The sequence below is a fragment of the Tenrec ecaudatus genome, chromosome 1 (genome assembly GCF_050624435.1).
Source record: "Tenrec ecaudatus isolate mTenEca1 chromosome 1, mTenEca1.hap1, whole genome shotgun sequence".
Taxonomy (NCBI): domain Eukaryota; kingdom Metazoa; phylum Chordata; class Mammalia; order Afrosoricida; family Tenrecidae; genus Tenrec; species Tenrec ecaudatus.
The window spans coordinates 44,013,035-44,032,380 of NC_134530.1; the positions used below are offsets into that span (position 1 = coordinate 44,013,035).

Here is a 19,346-nt window from a genome sequence, read left to right on the forward strand (position 1 = left end):
CTTGCCCACCAGTCAAATGGCTGCCTGCAAACTGTGCACTGCTCCCACTCCCAGACACCCCTCCCCCCAAGTCCTGCCCTCAAGCCCAGGCAAGCCAGTCCTCCCTTGGCTGTGACTGCCTGGCCTTTACACAGCAGTCCATCCGCATGGGTCTGTCTCGGCCATGTCCACTGACCCACAGCACTTCTTCCTACAGTCCTGAGAGGGCACACACACGTGCACACTCACACACACGTGCACCTGCACCAAGAGTACCAAGAGCAAAAAGGCACACAGCGGTGCTGAGCGCACATGGGTGCAGCACACACACGTGCACCACACACACGTGCACACACCCGTGCACACATCAGGCCTAGGAGAAAGCATGCACATGCACACAGACACACAAACGCACACATCAGTACTGAGAGAGGAGGTACACATGTACATATGCACACACACACATCTACAGGAAGAACAGACATGTACAGACACAAGCACACATGAACTGAGAGCAAACATCACATGTGTGCCCGTGCACACGAGTACCGAGAGTGCACACATGCAGAAACAGGTGCGCGCGTACACACACAGCACATATAGCGGGCTCCTCCTGCACCTGAGCTGGTATCAGTCTTCTCTGGCGGGACATGGCCTGAGCTAGATGTCCCCTCGGGACCTCCATGGCCCCTCTCCTCCCTGAGCCTGCAGCGACAGCAATGCCCTGTGCAGTGCCAGGAGCCCGAACTCCGCTCCTGCGCAGACTCTCAGGAGCTGGGTGCCCTTGAGCAAGGCATGGCACCTCTTTGAGCCTCTGAATTCTCGACTCCAGCAAGGGAGCTGGTGTACCAGGCCGAGGTTAAAGAGCCACACTCGAGCTGCACCCTGCAGCCAAGGCGGAGCCCCACGCCTCTCCCCCAACAGGGCCTCACCTCCCGGATCAGCTGCTTCTCTGCTTCCGTGTCCTGCTGGGTGGCAGGTGCAGGCAGTGGCTTCTCCTCAGACTGGACCGTGTACAGGGCCACGTGGTTGGACAGCAGGTCTGGGAGAAGGAGAGAGATGGGCTGTGACAAGAGGCATGTGGTTGGCAGAACTCACCTGAGGTCAGTCAAAAGGCAACCACCAGCCCATTCACGAATGCCTGCCCAGGGTGGCCATGTCCTTGTGTAAGAAAGCGCTAATCCACACTGCCACTCAACCGGCACTGGGCAGGCAGCATGGGGCAGAGACCAAAGCCCACACTGGCTTTCCAATCAGGGAGAGAGGCCAACGAAGTCAATACGCAGTTCTTAACCAGCAAGGGGGGAGGGAGCATGTGCCAGATGTTCCCAGTGAGCAGGGAAGGGCTGAGATGGGGGCTGCCTTGAGGGAAGCCCTCTCTGACCAGGCCTCAGAGAGCAGGGGTCCCAGGGAAGAAGGGAGGAAGGGAGAGGGGGAGAGGCAGGCAGAGATTGCGGGGTAGGGTAGGGGGGAGAAGGGGGGAATGCTGCCTGGCAGAGGGGAGCAGTGAGGGCAAAGGCCCTGGCAGGTGTCTGGGAGCAGGGGACAAGCAGTCAGGAGTAAGTGCTTTAACTTGGTGCAGGCCTTGGAGACTGCTCAGGGGGCTTCAGTCCTGGGTTTTCCTGGGTTAAGGGCCATGGGGGGGTTGGGTGAGGCGGTGACTGACTCAAGGGGTTGGATGTGCATTGGATCAGGCCTTCCCTGGGGCTCTGGGGAACCTATCGGGCCAGCAAGGGCAGCGCTGGGAGGCCTGGGAGAGGGCTGCAGTCACTCAGGGGTGAGAGGCTGGCGGCTCAGGCTAGAGTGGCAGAAGGGTGGGAGTGATGGGGCGGTGGGGACAAGTACGTGGATTTTGGATGTGGGGATGTCATTGAGAGAAAACACAAGTAAGGATGTTCCTGGGGTGTCCTGCTGGCAGAGAGGAGAGAGAGAGAGAGAGAGAGAGAGAGAGAGAGAGAGAGAGAGAGAGAGAGAGAGAGAGAGAGAGAGAGAGAGAGAATATGCACCCGATCTGCCTGCCTTGTGAAGATGGCTGCGAGGCCAGCAGGCAGTGGAGGTGGGCAGCTCAGAGCACAGTATGGGGCACTCTAAGGCGAAAGGCCCATGGACAGACAGATGGAGTGAAACTTGGGATTCAGAGGCAGTGGAGGCGGTGGCAGCGGCAGAATGGAGGTCCATGTATGAGGCTTAAGAGCTTGAAATGGTGTTTGAAGCTACGTGTGCATAAGAATCCACCTTCTGAGTGAGGCTGGAGAGGCCAGCAGGAAAGACCAGAGGCCAGGGCTGGGGAGGGGCTGTGAGGGAAGAGGGGGCAGGAACCAAGTGGGTGCGAGGGGGGAGGGGAAGCAGGGCAGAGCTGGTCCCAGCAGTGAGGGTTTCCAGGAAGGAAAGAGAGTCCACTGAAGCTGAAGGCCCAGGACTTGCATCTGACCTGGGTTCACAGCCTGGAGGTCTCCCAACACTACGGGGAGGGGCGGCATCTGTGGGGCCAGGAGCAAGTGAGAGTCCAGGAGGGAGACTGGAGCCAGTGTGAGGGGACAAATGTCTCGAGTTTTGCGAAAAGGAGAGAGAAAGCTGCAGGGGACCAAAGGTGTGCGGTGTGCACTGAGGGGAGCAGGGGCAGAGCCCCCACTGCACCGTGGGCTGTCACTCTCCAGCAGGGACAGGCCAGGTGGTGGTGGACTCTCTACTTCACAGAGGAGGGAAGCGAGGTTCAGAGGGCCAAAAAGGAGTGGCCAGCCTCCGAGGAGCCAGGAGGAGGCTGGCCACTAGTCGCCGGGTCCTCCGCTTGGCTCCATTGTTGGCCCAGCTTCATGCTCCTAACAGGCCCGTCAAGGCTACGAGGTAACCAAGATCACCACTGGCAGAGCCCCCTCCCTGCTTCCATCTCTGTCTACCCTCCCTAAGATCTGAGAGGTAGGGTCAGGAGCGGGGCATAGGGCCGGAGGAGGAAGACAGGTTACCGAAATCCAATCTTTGACTTCAGGACCCTCCCACTCCTGCCCTTCCAGCCTGGACACGTCCTTCCACGGCCTTCTCTTCTGGCCAGCAGCCAGTCTAGGGGGTCTGCCATAGGCTGTGTCCCCTGGCACCACCCCTCACTCTCAAAGCAACTGCTCAGCCGCCAGGGCTCTCTCTGCCCAATCAGCCCTCCCTGACTGAGCTGCCACTCACTCCCTTCTGCCTGCCCTGCCCAAGTGCCCTTTGCCTCAGGGGCAAAGCCTGGCTCCACTCCCCAGGGCACAGCCTGGCTCTGAGTCAGCTCATGCCCGGGCACCGAGGCGGTGCTCAGTGAGATTTACATGGACGGGTGGGTGGGTAGACAGAATGGGTAAATGAAATGATGGACAAACTGAACAGGCAAGGAGAGGGACAGTGGATGGACGGATGAGTGGGTGGGTGAGTGAGTGGATGGATGGCTGGATGGCGTGTGTCTCAAACAGGTGGACAGGAAGGTGGGTAGGGGGATGGAGAAGTGGAGGGAAAAACAGGCTCTTCTTCTACATTCCTGTCCTCAGAGGCCCTCAGGCGGAGAGAACCTAGGCGCCCCTGAGTTCTAAGGACCTGCAAGTACAGCTCTCTGGCCTCCCCAGGAGAGCCAAAGGCCTGGGAGTGAGCACTGGGGCAACACGGTGGGGCGGCAGTGTCCGCCCCTAGGCGGACAGCAGGTGACAGAGCCTGGCCTCTCCCGAGGGCATCCGGAAGCAGACACCTGGGGCCATCACCAACTGGGGGGCCTTCCTGGAAGATGTGCTCCATGAATGGGAGATGGGAGCGGCCAGAGGCAGGAAGGCAAAGGAAGGAGCCTTCTCCTCCTGGCATCCCCGCCCCCCTTGCAGGCAGGCCCACCTGACAGGTTGCTGGGGCCCATCTGCTGGGCCAGGATGGCTTTAAGCTTCTTGATCTCCTCCTGGTACTCGCGCAGCAGGGCGTCCTTGGGGTCCTCGTTGATGCGCGGCTTGTTCTTGATGTTCTTGGCTCGGTTGGCGTAGCGCAGCGTGCTGAGTGTCTCGTCATAGTTGTTGTCGGCCGGGGACAGGCAGGCCACCATCAGCGTCTTGGTGTTGCCCCCCAGAGAGTCCTGCAGGAGCCGCGTCAGCTTCGAGTCCCGGTAGGGGATGTGCCTGCTGCGTCCGTCCACCAGGGCGGAGATGACGTTGCCCAGGGCGGACAGGGACAGGTTGATCTTGGTGGCCTCCTTGAGCCGCTCCCCTGTGGCACCGGTCTTAGACTGCCGCTCGCTGCCCGCCAGGTCCACCAGGTTCAGCTTGCCTGCCCGGAGGTGGTCCTTGCCCCGCTCATCTGCAGACAGACCAGGTAGAGTGGAGATAGTCTTCAGGCGACCATCCTGGTACTGAAGACAGGTACTGAGAGTTCCCCATCCATCCAGGGGCCCACTTCCGCCACGCTGGAGCCCATGGGAGGGGGGCTGCCCATCCCACAGACCAAGAAACTGAGACTCAGAGAGGGCAGACAGCTCTGCCACCGTCACACAGATGCTTAGAGGCGACGCTAAGATCAGCTCCCAGGTGTGTCTGACTCCAAAGGCAGGCAGGAGTCCTCGCTGATGCGTCATCGGTGAGTTACAGTCTCCAATGAGGGTGAAAATAAATCAGCTTTGCTGCTTGGAACCTGGTTCCCATCCCAGGTCTACCTCACCTGCTGTGTGACCTGGGCAAAGCTGCGCACCTCTCTGATCCTCATGTCACGGATCAATGAAATGTGACTACCTATAGCCCCCACCTGGCATTCCCCAGAGAGGTAACGTAAACTGACACCTCATTTCCACATGCTCGACACAGGGTGAGCCCAAGACTGGCAACCACAAGGTCAGCAATTCAAACTCACCGGCGGCTCCTCGGGAGAAAGATGAGGCTAGCTGCCCCCATACAGATCCACAGCTTCAGAACCCCTCTCTAGGTCCCTGTGAGGCAGACCTGACTCGATGGCAGTGTTTGGTTTCTGGTGGCTCTGGTCTGAGAAGGCCTAGTGGCGCAGTGGTTAAAAGCACAGCTGCTAACTGAAAGGTCGATAGGTCCAGCTCCCCCAGCGTCTGCGCAGGAATGGCCTGGCCATCTCCTCCCATCCAGGGCATGGCCCAGACAACCCCATGGGGCAGCTCGCCTCGATCCCGCCGTGGCCACATCAGTGGCACCCGAGGCCAGCACCGCCCGGGTCTGGCGGCAGGAGAGCTCAGCAGCAGGGGTTTGAAGACCGGACCCGGGAGGTCTGCTGCGGTTTCTACCTCTGTCGCTGTGAAGCTCGGGGAGATGGCATCCCTGACTCTGAGCCTCGGCCTTTCTCTCAGTGAAACGGGGATCCAACCTCCACCCTGCAGGGCTGTTGTGAGGACCGATGTATAGCACACGGGCTCGCAGCTGGCTTCTTATAGGAGAGCTCGCCGCTCTGGGTACCTTCGATAATTCTGTCATCAGATCACATCATAAAATTGAAATTTTAAAAACGCACTGCCACCGAGTTGATCCTGACGCAAAGGGACCCTGAAGGACAGGGGAGAACTGCCCCTGTGGGTTTCTGAGACATGGAGTAGAAAGCCTTGTCTTTCACCCACACAGCCGCTGGTGGGTTCAAACAGCTGACCTTGCAATTAGACCAGCGCCTACCCACAATGCCACCACGGGTCCTGACCGCCTCATAACTTGCCACCTGGAATGAGATGGCCACATTTCTGATGACTGTACTAGGCCCGAGAGAGCTTCCCCTCCGTTTGCTGCTGGGTGAAACCAGAGAGGAGCCTGGGATGGACGCCATGAGCGCAGCTGCCCGCAGGAGGGAAGCCGTTTGGCTGAGCACGCGAGGGGTTAAATTCTGATTCTGGAGTTTATCTTGTTTCATCAGGAAAACAATCAACATCTTCTAAACTAGTTTTCACAGCCTGGTCTGTAGATTTCTATCCTTCTTCTCCTCTCACTCAGTAACTTCCAGGAAAAAAAGGGAAGAGAGAGATAAAAGGAGGAAATGAAAGCAAAGTCAAAGAGCCTGGCTGATGGACGGCCCGGGACAGACCCCCGGGGGACCTCCATGTCCCCGTCTGTAAGGTGGGGACGCATTAGTATAGTGTGCCCTCCCGAGGGAAAAGGAGCTGGCCACCTGGACCTCTCTGAATGTGACTTCATTTGGAGTCAGGGCCTCTCCTATGTTCTTTAAAGTAAGGCTCTCCAGGTGAGACGAGGCTGGAGGCTGGAGGCTGGAGGTGGGCCCCGAACCAATGACATGTGTATTTATGAGAGAGAGAAAAGAGAGAGTCGGAGAAGAAGGCTATAGAAGATGGAGGAAAAAGACGTTAGGGGTGGTGCAGCTACAAGCCAAGGACACCAGGGCTGCCCGGAGCCACAAGAGGGGGAGGCATGGGCCAGAGGAATCGCCCTGCCAGCCCCGTGACTTTGGCCTTCCGGCCACCCGAGCTGGAGGAGGATATAAACCACCAAGTTTGTAGCAAGTGCTTCGGCAGCCTTAGGAAACCCACCCAGAGCTGCTAAGCGAACGAAGGGCACCCGTGCATGCCAGGGCTCACTGCTACTCCTGTCACTGGGTGGTCCCCTCCTGAGCTGGGTCTCTTCCCCGTGTCAGAGGGAGTTCCGGAAGCTCCCCAAACTCAAGTGCCTGGCCGGGAGGCAGCAGAACCCAGCACCACCTACCCACAGCGCAGATCTCAATGCTGATGGTGAAGATGGAGTGGGAGCGGGAGGAGTCCTTGTTCATCAGGGTGTAGCCGACGGAGCGGTTCTTCCAGCCCGTCTCCATGATGCGCTCGCACTGGGCCACGCTGTGCACCGTGTGCATGGACAGCCCCCTCACGTACACGCCCTTCTCCGGGTGTTCCTTCAGCTGCGGGTGGGAGGGCAGGCACGGTCAGGGAATCACAAGTGAGGGCCCAGCCGGAGCTCCATCTCCCCCACGCAGCTCAGGCTGGTACCTCCGATACCCAGTACCTGCCCCAGGCCCAGCCCCGTGCCCTAGGCCAGTGACTTCACGTTTCTGAGCCTCAGTTTCCACAGCTATAAAATGGGCAGGAAATGCCTCTGGATGCGGTGAGGACTCAGCAAATTAAAGCCCCTGTGAAGGGGGCTTCAAAAAGTCTGTGGAAAAACAGAATGGAAAGATCATGGGATTTCCCCCACGGACTTTGACGGTGTTATGTTCACACCACAGAGCCTGGCGCATCTACGCGCTCAAGCAGTGCTGGCTGCGGCCCAGGCCGTGAACATGACAAAGGCGATTTCCCATCTGGACGCCCTGTCTCCCGGGCCCGGGCTGACCCTGCCATCAGTGCCCCACAGGCTCTGACAGCGGGCACCCTGGCCCTGCCAACAATGCTCCGCTGCCTCGGCCCTCCCAGCTCCACAGCAGCAGACGCTTCCCCAGGTCCTGGGCCCCAGCACCTGGTGAATGGCCTCTGGCTGTCCCCAACACCCGTTAGCACCCAGCTCCGCCAGGCCCCCGCCCGCAGCGTCACGGCGGTGAGCACGTGAATTGATGGGTTCGGGCCCTGCTCACTTTCTAGGCAGCCAAGCTGTTCAGCTCTGATACACGGCTGCGAAACGCAGTGCGTCAAGTGTGAAGGGAAGCAAAGCTACTCCGGCGAGCCGAATACATTAAGTCAGGATTTGTCTGTTTGTCAAGCGCCTATGGGCCCACGCGGGGGAACCACAGAGGCTCCCAGGTTTTGGTTTGGGAGTGGGGTAGGGGGCGTGCTCGAGGGCCAGTCCCCCTTTGCTGCAGCCAGGGGACATGCACAGGCCTGCCCTTTCTGAAAACGAATGGGTGAAGCCGGGACAGCCTACCCCAGCCAGCAGCTCAGAACCGGACTTCAAGAAACACGTGCAAGCCACCGTGGCCCAGCAGCTGAAGGTCACAGAGCTACCCAGGGCAACAAAGAGATCCCGGGAAGATGGGGGCAGAAGCTGGGACAGGGGGTTGGGGACAGGGCATTTTGGAGTGGGTGAGGTCAGGAGAGGCTGGCGAATCCTGTAGTAACTGAGGGCAGCAGGGACAAAAGGCTGTGCTAGAAGGTGAACAAGGTAGCCCTGAGCCAGCCCTGACACCCCGGGCAGGGGGCCGCGTGCCAGCCCTCATGCTGAAGGTCCGGATGAACTGTGTGCCCAGAGAACACACACCACACCCCAGGGAACCCTGCGGGCATTCAGGGCCCAGTCAGAGGAAGGCAGCTCCAGCTGGAGACCCGAGTCTCCCACTTGCTCGTTTGTGTGAACTTGGGGAAGTCCGTTTGCCTCTCGGCTTCCTCCTTTGTACGATGGGAACAGTGGAGCCTTCAGTGCAGTGGGGCTGTTTTCAGGAGCTCTGCTGGCTGATAACACAGGCGGCAGTGGGATCCCTGCCGCAGCCATGTCAGAAAGGCCTGGCGGTCAGCTCCAGAAAGATTCCATCGTCAACACCTTGGGGGCAGTTCCACTCTGTCTCTCGGAGGAGGTGGCTGTGAGCATCAGGACTGATAAGAAACAGGACGAAGGGCGTTCGGCTGGACAGTCATATGGAGGGGGAGGATGCTCTGTCTGCAGCCTGACCCCTTACCCTCTGGGGGAGAACCCCGGTGACTGGGGCAGACTCCCCAGTGAGGCCCTGCACTCCCGGCTCACACCCCTATCCCACCTCTGCGACAGGAAGACGCCAAGAGTGAGGCCCCCACAGCTGTGTAGCACATTCCTCTCCTCGGGAAGTGCTTATGCGCATAGAGCCAGTAACTGGTCACCATGGCAACCAGTGGGGGATGCAGCCAGGACAGGGCCCAGCTGCATCCAGGATGGACTGGAGTCAGGAAACGTCATCAAAAGGAGAGGGGGTGGCGGCGGGGCGCTGCACCCCCTGCCTCCCTCCCACCCGCACTCACTGCATAATATTGGGGGGGTGCGGGTACAGGAGGCTGTGACTCTAACCTGATGCTTCCCAAAAGATCTTGGTGGCTTGCAAGCAAGCCTCCTGCTGCCAAGTCAACCCCGATTCCAGCAACCCTGGGGTTGTGCAGGGTACAGGGGCCCCGCAGGGTTCCCCAGGCCGGAAGCAGACTGCCCACAGGCTTCTCAGAGCGGCTAGTCGGGTTCCCACGGCTGACTGGCTCAGTGGAGCGCTTTAACCACTGCTCCACCAGGGCTCCCCTGCTGGCTCCGCTGATCTAATGACAGAGCATCGGGCCTTGTTGGGCGTCCTTTATCGACTTTATCTTTACCCTGCCGCTCCCCGGACTTATCCCTACTCTGCAGATGAGCCTTGGTGGTGTCGCAGATACACACAGGGCTCCTCACAGCAAGGTGGGCCGTTCGAAACCACCAGCCACTGTGAGACAAAGACGCACCTTTTGACTCCTGCAAAGAGTTACCGTCTGGGAAACCCACAGGGCAGCTCTGCCCTGTCCTCCAGGGTCGCTGTGCTTCGGCATGGCCTCAATGGCAGGGAGGAAGGTCACACCCAGAGGCTCCGTGGGAAGGGAACTGTCGACACAGGCGGCACCTCACTCCACAACTGAGCCCACTCCAGTGTCCCCAAGCCACACTCATCGGATGTGACTCCCAGAAAGGTCTTTGGAGCTCAGCACCTGTGCCCCCACCCCGCTCACGGGAGGGTGAAGATTCAGAAACTGGAAGGGTGTGGGGAGCGCAGGAGTTGCCTCAGTCAGAAGTTCGGCTCCTGACCCCAGGCTCCTCCCACCAAGCGTGTGTGCGCCCTGCACGGGGGTAGCTTGTCCAAAGCCTACGGTGCCCATGGTGTCTCCAGGGCACATCTGCTGATCGCGTTGCTTGATCACCACGCCTGAGGCCAAGATTCCAGCAGAGCAATGCCGTGGCTGCCAGCCCTTGGCCCTACAGAGCCTGGGGCCTCCAAATAAAATCCAGAGGAGAGCTGCCTGTTGCCCTGGTACCGAGCAGATCATGTGGGCAGTGGATCCGGACCCACCTCAGCTCCCGGTGCTGGTGCCCTTCCTCCCCTCCCTATCTCCTCATCTGGGGGCTGAGCTGTGACTCAGCTGTGCCCGCTCCGGAACTGGGAAGAGCAGAAAGATTCCAGGTGGGCGGAGGCGGAGGCGCCTTCCCAGAAAAGGCAAAATGCTGCTGTGTTTGAGATGAGTCTGAGGCGGCGTGGGAGAGCTTCCCCAGCAAGAGTAGGGTCTGCGTGCAAATTGTGCATGTGGTGCAGCCTGGGGCCTGACACCTGGATCCCACGAGGCTCTCCCACAAAGTCTCTGTGGGCCGAGTGAGCCCTCCTCCACCGAGTGAGGCCGCCGAGGGCGTCACGCCATCATCCGGCAAGCTAGCCATCTATCGGACAACCCTCTGCCGTGAGCCTGCAGCTAATTTTCAGAATAAAATCGCCAGGCCTTTTTTCCTCGTCTGTCTCAGTCTGGAGGCTCCAGTGAAACCCGTCACCTGTTGGCATTTGAAATACCGCACAGCTTCCGGGACCACGGCAACATGAAAGCCACATACCACAGCAAACAGACGGCTGGCACTGTCCGCGGAGAGGGGAGGGGGCTCCAGGAACCACTCTGGGCCCACAAACTCTGGTCGCAACTCTGTTGCTAGTATTATGCTGTGTGACCTTGACCAAGTCCCTCGCCCTGACCCCCAGAGGCACCAGTGTCCTCATGGGCATCAGGGAGGGGTCCACTAGAAGCTCTCATAGGGGTTCTGGGCTTCATTTATAAGGACATGACCATGCTGTGAACCAGTTCGCACAAGTTTTTGAAGGGAGCCTGGTCTGTTCTGTTGGACCATGGAGCGGCTGCCCCTCTCTCCCTGACCTTCAACTCACCCCCGGGGAAGCAAGGGGACCTGGGAGCTGAGCAGAAGCTCTAGAGCCAGGCAGGAGAACAGGCCTGCCCCCGTGGGTGTGGCCCAGGTGGGAGCCAGGCGAGTCCTGTGTCCAGAGGGACAGGTGGATTGACAGCTATCACCTGGTGCCTACTTCTCTGATGCTGGTCCACTGCCCCATGGCTGACCAGGGCTGTGTCCTTGGGAGAGGCAGCAGTTGGGGCTCAGGGGAAGTGGCTTCCTGGTCCAGTGACTCCAGGCAAACCAGCCTCCCAGCCTGGACTCACCACACCCACACTCGAGCCCCAGGTGGATGTCCCTTCCCCGGGCAGGGTGGCTCTGCTGGCTGTGTGGGCAGAGCACCAGAGCTGAGGGAGCTCTGGGTCAGCATCTCCCTACTGGCCTCTCCTCTGTGGACCAGCCCAGCCCAGCCTGCTCAAGTTTAAAGTGCCTCAGATGGAACACAGAACCAGGCCTCTCACTGAGGTGAAGGCCAAAGGACTTGGACGTGGCTTCAACCCTGCCACCAACTCACTCTGCAATCCTAACAGGTCACTTGACCTTGCCCTGCAGAGGTTCAGCCTAACACTGTGGGTCCTGAAGTTGTGAGCTGCCTTCCGAACCGAGTACCATGCGCCAATGGGGTTTGCCACAGGCTGTTTTCCAGAGTAGGCCATCCGGCCTTTCTTCCTGGTCCATCTACGCCTGGACGCTCTGTGGAAAGCAGCTCGGCACCAGGGTGACCCGCCGTGCCAGCTTCTGACATGGCAGGCGCGCTGTGGCTGGGCATGAAGGACTTAGGCTGGGAGTCAAGCCCAGGTCTTTTGAGACGAGAATTCTACCACTAGCCCAGCAAATCCCTAGACGCAGTCCTCAAGATACCCGGCCCTGCTTCCCGTGCTAGGGAGTGACAACCTTTTATTTTTACAGAGTCTAGCCCTGCAGGAGACTCCCGTAGTTTAGGAGGTGTGTGAAGCTCCTGAGGTGACTGCTGGAACCAGCCCGACCGTTCAGTCCTGGATTCCGCTCTCCCAGGCTCGCCCTTGGCCACTCCCCTGTCCCAGTCTCAGGCGCAGCAAACATTTACCAGGTGTCAGCCTCCACTGAGCTGCCCTCACAGCCCCTGGTGGATCCCCACAGCAGCCTCCCTCTGAGGCTGCACCAGGAGTCCTGGGGCCCCCTGATGGCGGACCCCTCTCACAGGGAGCGAGTGTGCAATGGGCTGCTTGCAACTCAGGGTCTTGAAGGCAAACAGAGACGGGGGTTCAAGCCTACACTTGGTCCCTTATTGTTGTGTGAACCTTGAGCAAAGTCATTAGCTCCCAAACCAATTAGCCGCTAAGGAGAATCTCGCATTTGAATTGTGGTGCTGGAGAAGACTATTCAAAGTACCACCAGCTGTTAAAATACACTCATCTGCTTTAGAAGCAGTGTGGCCAGAGTGATGGGGAGACTTCATCTCACCTGCTCTGGACATGCGGTCAGGAGAGTCCAGTCCCTGGAGGAGGACGTCATGCTCCGTAAAGTAGACCCAACTTCGGGTTTTCCAGACTGTTAACTGTTATTGGGAGCAGAAAGCCCAGTCTTCCTTCCATGAAGCTGCTGATGGTTTCGAACTGTCGACCATATGGATTGTAACGCAACTCAAAACCATTATACCACAAGGGTTCCTCTTGGCAGAGGAGCAGCAAGAAAGAGGAAAGCCCTCAAGGAGCTGGATGGACACAGTGGCTGCAACAATGGGCTCGCCATGGGAACCATTAATTACGAGGTTGGTGCGGACCAGGGAGGGTTTCCTTCTGCTGTGCAGCATCAGGTCGCTACGAATCAGAACCGATTCGATGGCACCGAACAACCGCCAAAAGCGTCCCTCCCCTCGTTGCAGAAGTCGGGGCGATCGCTCTCGCTCAGGGTTCCTGCGAGAACAGAGCGGGATGATGCGCCGCCAAAGGAAACATCCGGGCTCATATGGCAGGCATTCCCTTCCTCTGGCTAGACGAGCTCTCAGAGATTTTCAGAAGCCTTTGATTTTAGAAGTAAAAGCCCGTTTCAGCAGGCAATCTTACACCAAAGACTCCCACTTCAACAGATCACATGGCTCCAGCTCCCCTGCAGAGTGGGGGGTGGGGGGAGCCCCAGGAACTCCAACCCTGTATCAATCACTCAGAGAGCACGACACACGTTGGTTTCATGAAGGCTTCTCAGAGATCAGTGGATCAGACCCACCAGCCACTCCGAGGGAGAGAGATGAGGCCATCTGCTCTTGTAAAGAGTTACCACCTGAGATACTCCGGAGCAGGGGCGCTCCGTCCTATGGGGCCACCGTGAGTCAGAACAGACCTGATGGGCTGGGTTGGGTTGGGCTTTTATCAGGAGCATTGGTGGTTTAGTAGCGGACTGTTCCCCTTTCCATGCAGACCTGGGTTCACTTCCTGGCCTATGCCAGTCAGCACCTTGCGCGGTTCTGAAGGCTCGCTCGCTATCCGAGGCCAGCCTTCTCCCCAGTGCCCACTGGCCCACGCTGGGTCTGTACCCACCTCCAGCTTCTGCTTGGTGTCAGCGCCCAACAGGTCACGGATGTCTTCGTTGTAGATTTCCAGGTAGGAGGCGCGGACCAAGAACTTGGTGTTCTCTGCACACTGCAGACAGGGGACAGAGAGCAAGGGCACCTGAACCACCTGTCAGACTGCCCTTGGGACCTTTGCAGCCAGTGACCCGGGGTTCTAAAGGCAGGACGTCACAGAAGGAGTGGGATCTGTGGGCAAGGGAACCCCTGCCTGCCTGCCATACAAGCTCTCCTCTCCAGCTCAGTGGACCTGGATTTCTCAAAACTTCGATTTCTCATTGCTCTGTGCTCGTCTGTGGGCGCAAGATGGGGCTTTCTATTCTCGTAAAGAGTGAGTCTCAGAAACCCACAGGGGTGGTTCTACCCTGTCCTGTAGGGTTACCTAAGTCCGAACCCCTTGATGGCAGTGACGTATGCTTTGACTATGCTCTGGCCAGCCTCCTGGGAAGGAAACAAGGGCCTCCACATTGTTCAGATGGAGAAATGAGGGCCCAGGTAAGGCTGGGACTCAGCACCAGCCCTGGGCTGATCCCTGGGGTCCCTCTAGGTCTCTAGAAGTTTCTGAGGACTACCACCATGAGTCCTGGGAGCAGGTCGGTGAGCTCTAGCTGGCCAAGTCCCTGCCTCACTCTGCCCTTCCCGGCGGCAGGGTGTTCAGCTGCTGTGGATGGTCACCAGACCCACTTGCACAAAGCGCCGAGCCTGGCTGCCCAGCCCATGAGGGTTCTGCACCTGACTTCCCTGGCCCAGCCACCTCCTGGGTCCGTGTAGGAGCGACAAGAGCAAGGGGCAGCCGATTTTCCCCAGGCTTGGTCAATAGAGAGCACACCTCTCCTTGCTAGGACCCACTTCGCAGGCTAGTGGAGAGGGCTGGGGCTGCAGGCGGAAAAGAGGGAAGAGATCCTATCTCCGTGGCATTATGAAATGGTAGGAGAGCATGGAGCTGGCAGAATTTTCCAGATTTCCGGTTTTCCTCCCACCACCTTTTTAGAGACTGGAGCCCTTCTCTGCCGATCTGTGCCGGGGAAGCCCGGGCTCTCTTACTGCCCCAGGTCCTCGCTATAGGTCAGAAGGGCTCTGGGCCCCATTGGTGGCCATGGGGCTGGCGGGAGCCTACAGGCCTTGCCGGAGCAGCCACCCAAGCCCCTCCCTCCACCAGGCTCCTACCTGGACACTCTCAAAAATGTGTTCGAAGGCCCTGGGGATGATGCCCCTCTGGGAGGAAGGGTCCGGCAGGCCCTGCATGGTGAAGGACTTCCCGCTGCCCGTCTGGCCATAGGCAAAGATGGTGCCGTTGTAGCCTTCAGTGACACCCTGCGTGGGAGAAAGCCAAGTCTGGGTGCTCGGGCCGACTGACGAAAGCCAGGCTCTGGGCCAGGCCTGCTCCATGGTGTTGCCCCAGATACTCCCTTGGGTCTCTCACCAGGCTGTCACAGGACAGGGAGAGCAGGGACGTGAATGAGACCCAGGCTGTGCCCCCCCCCCCACCCCCGAGCCAGGAGCTGGCTGTCTGGGGAGTGGAGGGCTGCTTCCTGCAGTGGTTAAGAGTTCCAGAGCTTGGGCTGTGGAGCCAGGCAGCCTGGGTCCAGATCCCACCAGGACCGCCTCCCTGGCCTTTGAGAGGTTTGTGTCTGTAATCCTGACCCCAACCCACACCTGTGGATGGATCCCAGGTGGCGCCGAGGTCAAAGCACGGGGCTGCTAACCGAAAGGGTTGAAGCCACCACGGTTGGATGAGCCACACAGTTACACACACGACACTGGTCCCTCGGTGGAGTCCAGTGTGGAAAGAGGGGCAGTGTGCTCGTTCCGTGCTTGTTGGTACCCGGGGTGCCCTGCTCAAGAGTCGCTGAGTTACGAGGAGCAGCACGATGGGGCAGAGAGGCAACACGGGGGGCCGGGGAACACCAGGACCCACAAACGCACTGCCATCAGGTCGATGCAGCCTCACGGGGCCCTTGTAGGACAGAATAAAACTGCCCCTGTGGGTTTCCAAGACTGTAACTCTTCATGGAAATAGGAAGCCTCGTCTGTCTCCAGAAGTGGTTTTGAACTGCTGACCTTGTTAGCAGCCCAGCGCATGACCACTGGGAGCCACTGGAACCTTCATGACGCCTCACAACTCCATGGACGGAAAACCAAAATAATCCTCCCAACGGGACCCATAGGTAACATCAAGCTGGAGAAAAGATTGAAGTCGTCAAGCATGGCGTCTCGTGTGGATCCCCAGTCACTGCTCATGGAGGCAGCAGTCAAGAGGTCAAAGGACGCACGTCCTTGGGTCAATCTGCTGCTGAAGCCTCTTTCAAAATCAAGGACGTCCTCTGCAGACTCAGATGACCCCGGTCATCATGTCTCACGTGCATGTGAAAGTTGGGCATTTAAGACCGAAGAAGAATCGAGGCACTTGAATTGTGGCTCTGGCAACGAGTTCCATAAGTGCCAGGACTGCCCAGCGAACACACACACACCACACTCACACACACACACCACACTCACACACACACACACCACACTCACACTCACACACACACTCACACACACACACACACACGCACGCACGCACACACACTCACACTCACACACGTCTTGGGAACAGTACAGCGGGCATGCTGCTTAGAGGACCAGGACTTTGCCTCTGGCGCTTTGGAATGTGTTGTCTGCAGAGACCAGTCCTTGCAGGAGGACATCCTGCTTGGTGAGCTCTAGGGGTGGTGAAACGAGGAAGGCTCTCAAAAAGACGCACTGACACCGTGACTGAAACCCACGAACCATTGAGAGGACGGTGCAGGACCAGGCGGTGTTTCTTTCTGTCGTTCAAAGGGGTGCTATGTCGGAGCCGCCTCGACAGCACCCAACAACAAAAGAAGAAGCCGCTCCGCTCAGGAGGCGAGAGGCTGCACGTTTGTGCCTGCCTAGCCACCCACTTGTGGACTTTCTGTCACAGGTACACGTGGGCACTGGCTCTGTGCTTTGGGCTGGTGCTGCCAGGCTCACTGTGCCTGTTTGCTCCTTTGTGGTTAAGCATCGGAGAATCACCGCCCATTGACATGGAGAGAGCCCTTGGCAGAGCAGACAGCACTTGGCACCGTTCCTGGCATGCCCGGAATGTGATGGCATTGGTGGTGAGGACAGGGTGGGGCAGACCAACGATGACATACACAGGTGTTTCTCCTACGAGACAGGTGAGGAAAAGAGAAAGGAGGGGGGACATTCGGCCAGTGGGCGCAAAGGGGGAGGGGAAATGTATCCATGGGGTGCGGGGAAGAGGAGGCAAAGCTGCCCTGACCACTGAGAGCAGAACCGACAGGGTGCTTGAACATTGACAGGTGGCTGTGTCGGGAAGGCAGGCACTCCAGTCCCAGAAGAAGTGAGACACCCTGAGACCCCATGGAGCCAAGGCTGGTTAGGAAGACAGGAGGTAAGATGGGGGACACTTGCCATTCACAGACACAGACACAGCCATCAGTCACTCGGTCACTGAGCATGTCCTCTGGACCAGGCATGGCACTCCAGACCAGAGCAGGGTAACCACGTAGACAGACACAGCCCTGCCCTGCGCTGAAGGAGAGCTGTGTGTCAGGGCCCACAGAACTGCTTCCAGGCCCCAGAGTCCACCCAGCATCTCTGCTGCGGCCCCCTGCAGAGACCCTACCTGCAGGCAAAACAAAGCTCAGTATGCCAGAAACTGTGGGGGAAGAGACTGGAAGTCACCAGGGGACACCCACCTCACTGTCAGAGGACACCAAGACCACCAGCCGGGTGGGGGACCCAGGGGTGCTTCTTGCGGTGTGGGGCGAGGCAGTGGCACAGACAGCACCCAACTAGGAGGCAAAGCTTGGGGAGCTACGAGCACACAACCCCAGGAACCTCCGGAGCAGCCACCAGAAAACCCACTTCAAAGGCACGTAGGGGAGGGCTCTTCTACAACTGGGCTAGAGCCTCAGAGGCAGGGCTGTGGGTGCAAGTTGGATGTGACTCATGGAGCCTGGTGGGTTCAGGCCACCAATCAGTTAGCAGTCATGCCTGTATATGTGCCCACTGCCCACAATGGCCACTTTATTTGACCACCCAAATCCTCACAACTGTACCGATAAGCAGCATCGTGAAAACAAAAGAAAAGGAAGCTGTCAAGGTTTTCATTTTATATATTCGTTGACCTGTCATCAAGGCCCAGGGAACGAGCAGTCAAGAATCACATGATGGACTCTATTGAGCGAGCAGCTGTCAAAGACCACTTTTGAGTGCACAGAGCAAAGATGCCTCTTTGAGAACCAAGGTGTGCCAGACCCAAGTCAAGTATGTTCCGTCACTGAGCCCTGGTGGCGGAGGGTTCGGCATCTGATAACTGCAAGGCCAGCAGTTTGAAACCGCCAGCCGCTCCATGGGAGACATGAAGACTTACAGTCTCAGAAAGTCACGGGGCAGTTCTGCCTGCACTCTGCTGGCATGGCCTTGATGGCAGTCGGGTTTTACTGAGCATGTGCCTGCCAAAGGAATGAAGACCCAAGAAGAGCTGCTGTGTTTGGAGTAGAGTGTTGGTGAAGGAGACCAACGGACCGACAGAAGGGACACACCTGTCTTAGGGGAAGTACCTCTAGAAGCCTCTTCAGTATGAGGACAAGGAGACTGTGTCTCCTTACATTGGGCAGGGTATCGGGACGGTCCCATCCCTGGAGAAGAAGATCGTGCTTGGAAAAGTAGACGATCGTGAAAAAGAGGAAGCCCCTCAACGCAATGGATGGGCACAATGGCTGCAACAATGAACCGGGTGCACGGTGCGGGATGGAGCCGGGTCAGGGTCCCCCAGGGCAGAGGCTCCACCACGCAACCCTTCTGGTGCCTGAGCTGGCCTGGTGCATGGGAAGTGCAGCTCGCCTCATTTAAGGGGAGGCAGTAGGAGAGGCCATGGAGACTGGGCACCACTGGGCACCAGGATTGTTCCATGGCTCTCCAAGCCCCAGTTTCCATATCTGGAATAAAGACCTCCAGTGTACACACTGACCAGCTCCTGTGCAGATCCAAGGCTACACACTGGTCTCTGCCTGGAAGCCCCTTGCCTCCCCACCTTCTCGACTGGCCAAGAGCCCTCATCCTTCAGGTCTCAGCTAAGCACCATTCCCAGAAGTTCCCCCTGCCCCCCCCCAAGTCCAGGTTTGCTGGCCTTCTCCAGCTTCTCAAAGCCCCCCAGGTTGCTTCGTACTCTGCTTCCTGAGAGTGGGTCTGAGCTGCTAGTTGCACTCAGAGCTCCCAGCTGCTCCCATGAGTATGCTGAACTTGCTGAGGGCCAGAGTCCACCCTGAGTGTTCCCCTGCCTGGTATGGAGATGTTATCCAGTCAGCTGAATGTATGGGTGAATGAACGCCGTGTTGAGGCTTCGTGGGATGCTCAGAGGCAGGTGTGTGACAGAGAAGGGCAAGCTGGAGGAGAGTGGGGCTCTGCTTCCCCCTGTGGACTTTGGCTCCCCAGGGGACCCCTCCCCAGAAGGGAGGCTCTGCCAGAATCAAGAGACATCCGAAAGCCCACCCTGAGCAAGGTGGAAGACCCTGCAGGCGAGAAGGCCAAAGAACAACTCTCTTCAAATCTTCAAGGTGGCTGTCCTGGACGGAGGAAGCAGTGGTGTCCCTTTGGGGTCCCTGAGCACACCGTCAGGGCGGGTTGCTGAAGGTGGCAGGGAGGCAGGTTTGACTTAGCATGTTCCAGGTGGCAAAGGTAGACTGGGCTACTCTAGATGTGTAAGCAGCAGCTACTCCTACTCAGGGGTGATGCAAAGACCCAATGGGGGATGGGTTGTAGATGGCCCCCTCCCCCCCAGGGATTTTCCACTCTGTGAGTCAATGACAGCAGGACAGCCCCATTATCCCTAGAGCTTGGGACCACCTCCTGGGGAAGAACTGTCCCTTGTCCCCTGGGCATCCATCCTCTCGTCATGTCCTGGTCAGTGGTGAGCCCTGTGTTTCAGAACACATCAAGTCTCTACCCAGGTTCCACCAACTCTTGCCAGAGGAGCACGGGCA

The 19,346-nt window shown here is 58.5% G+C and overlaps 1 protein-coding gene across 3 annotated transcripts in view; it reads right to left on the reverse strand.

Moving 5' to 3' along the window:
• Positions 1-19,346, reverse strand: part of KIF17 (kinesin family member 17) — a 41,638-nt gene that overhangs the window by 20,855 nt on the left and 1,437 nt on the right. For all 3 annotated transcript variants that reach the window (XM_075551577.1, XM_075551569.1, XM_075551562.1), the window contains exons 2-6: positions 14,497-14,643; positions 13,301-13,402; positions 6,639-6,828; positions 3,829-4,281; positions 912-1,021 (exon numbers count right to left, since the gene is read on the reverse strand). In XM_075551577.1, coding sequence (XP_075407692.1) covers positions 912-1,021; positions 3,829-4,281; positions 6,639-6,828; positions 13,301-13,402; positions 14,497-14,643 — 1,002 coding nt within the window. The remainder of the gene's footprint in view (positions 1-911; positions 1,022-3,828; positions 4,282-6,638; positions 6,829-13,300; positions 13,403-14,496; positions 14,644-19,346) is intronic.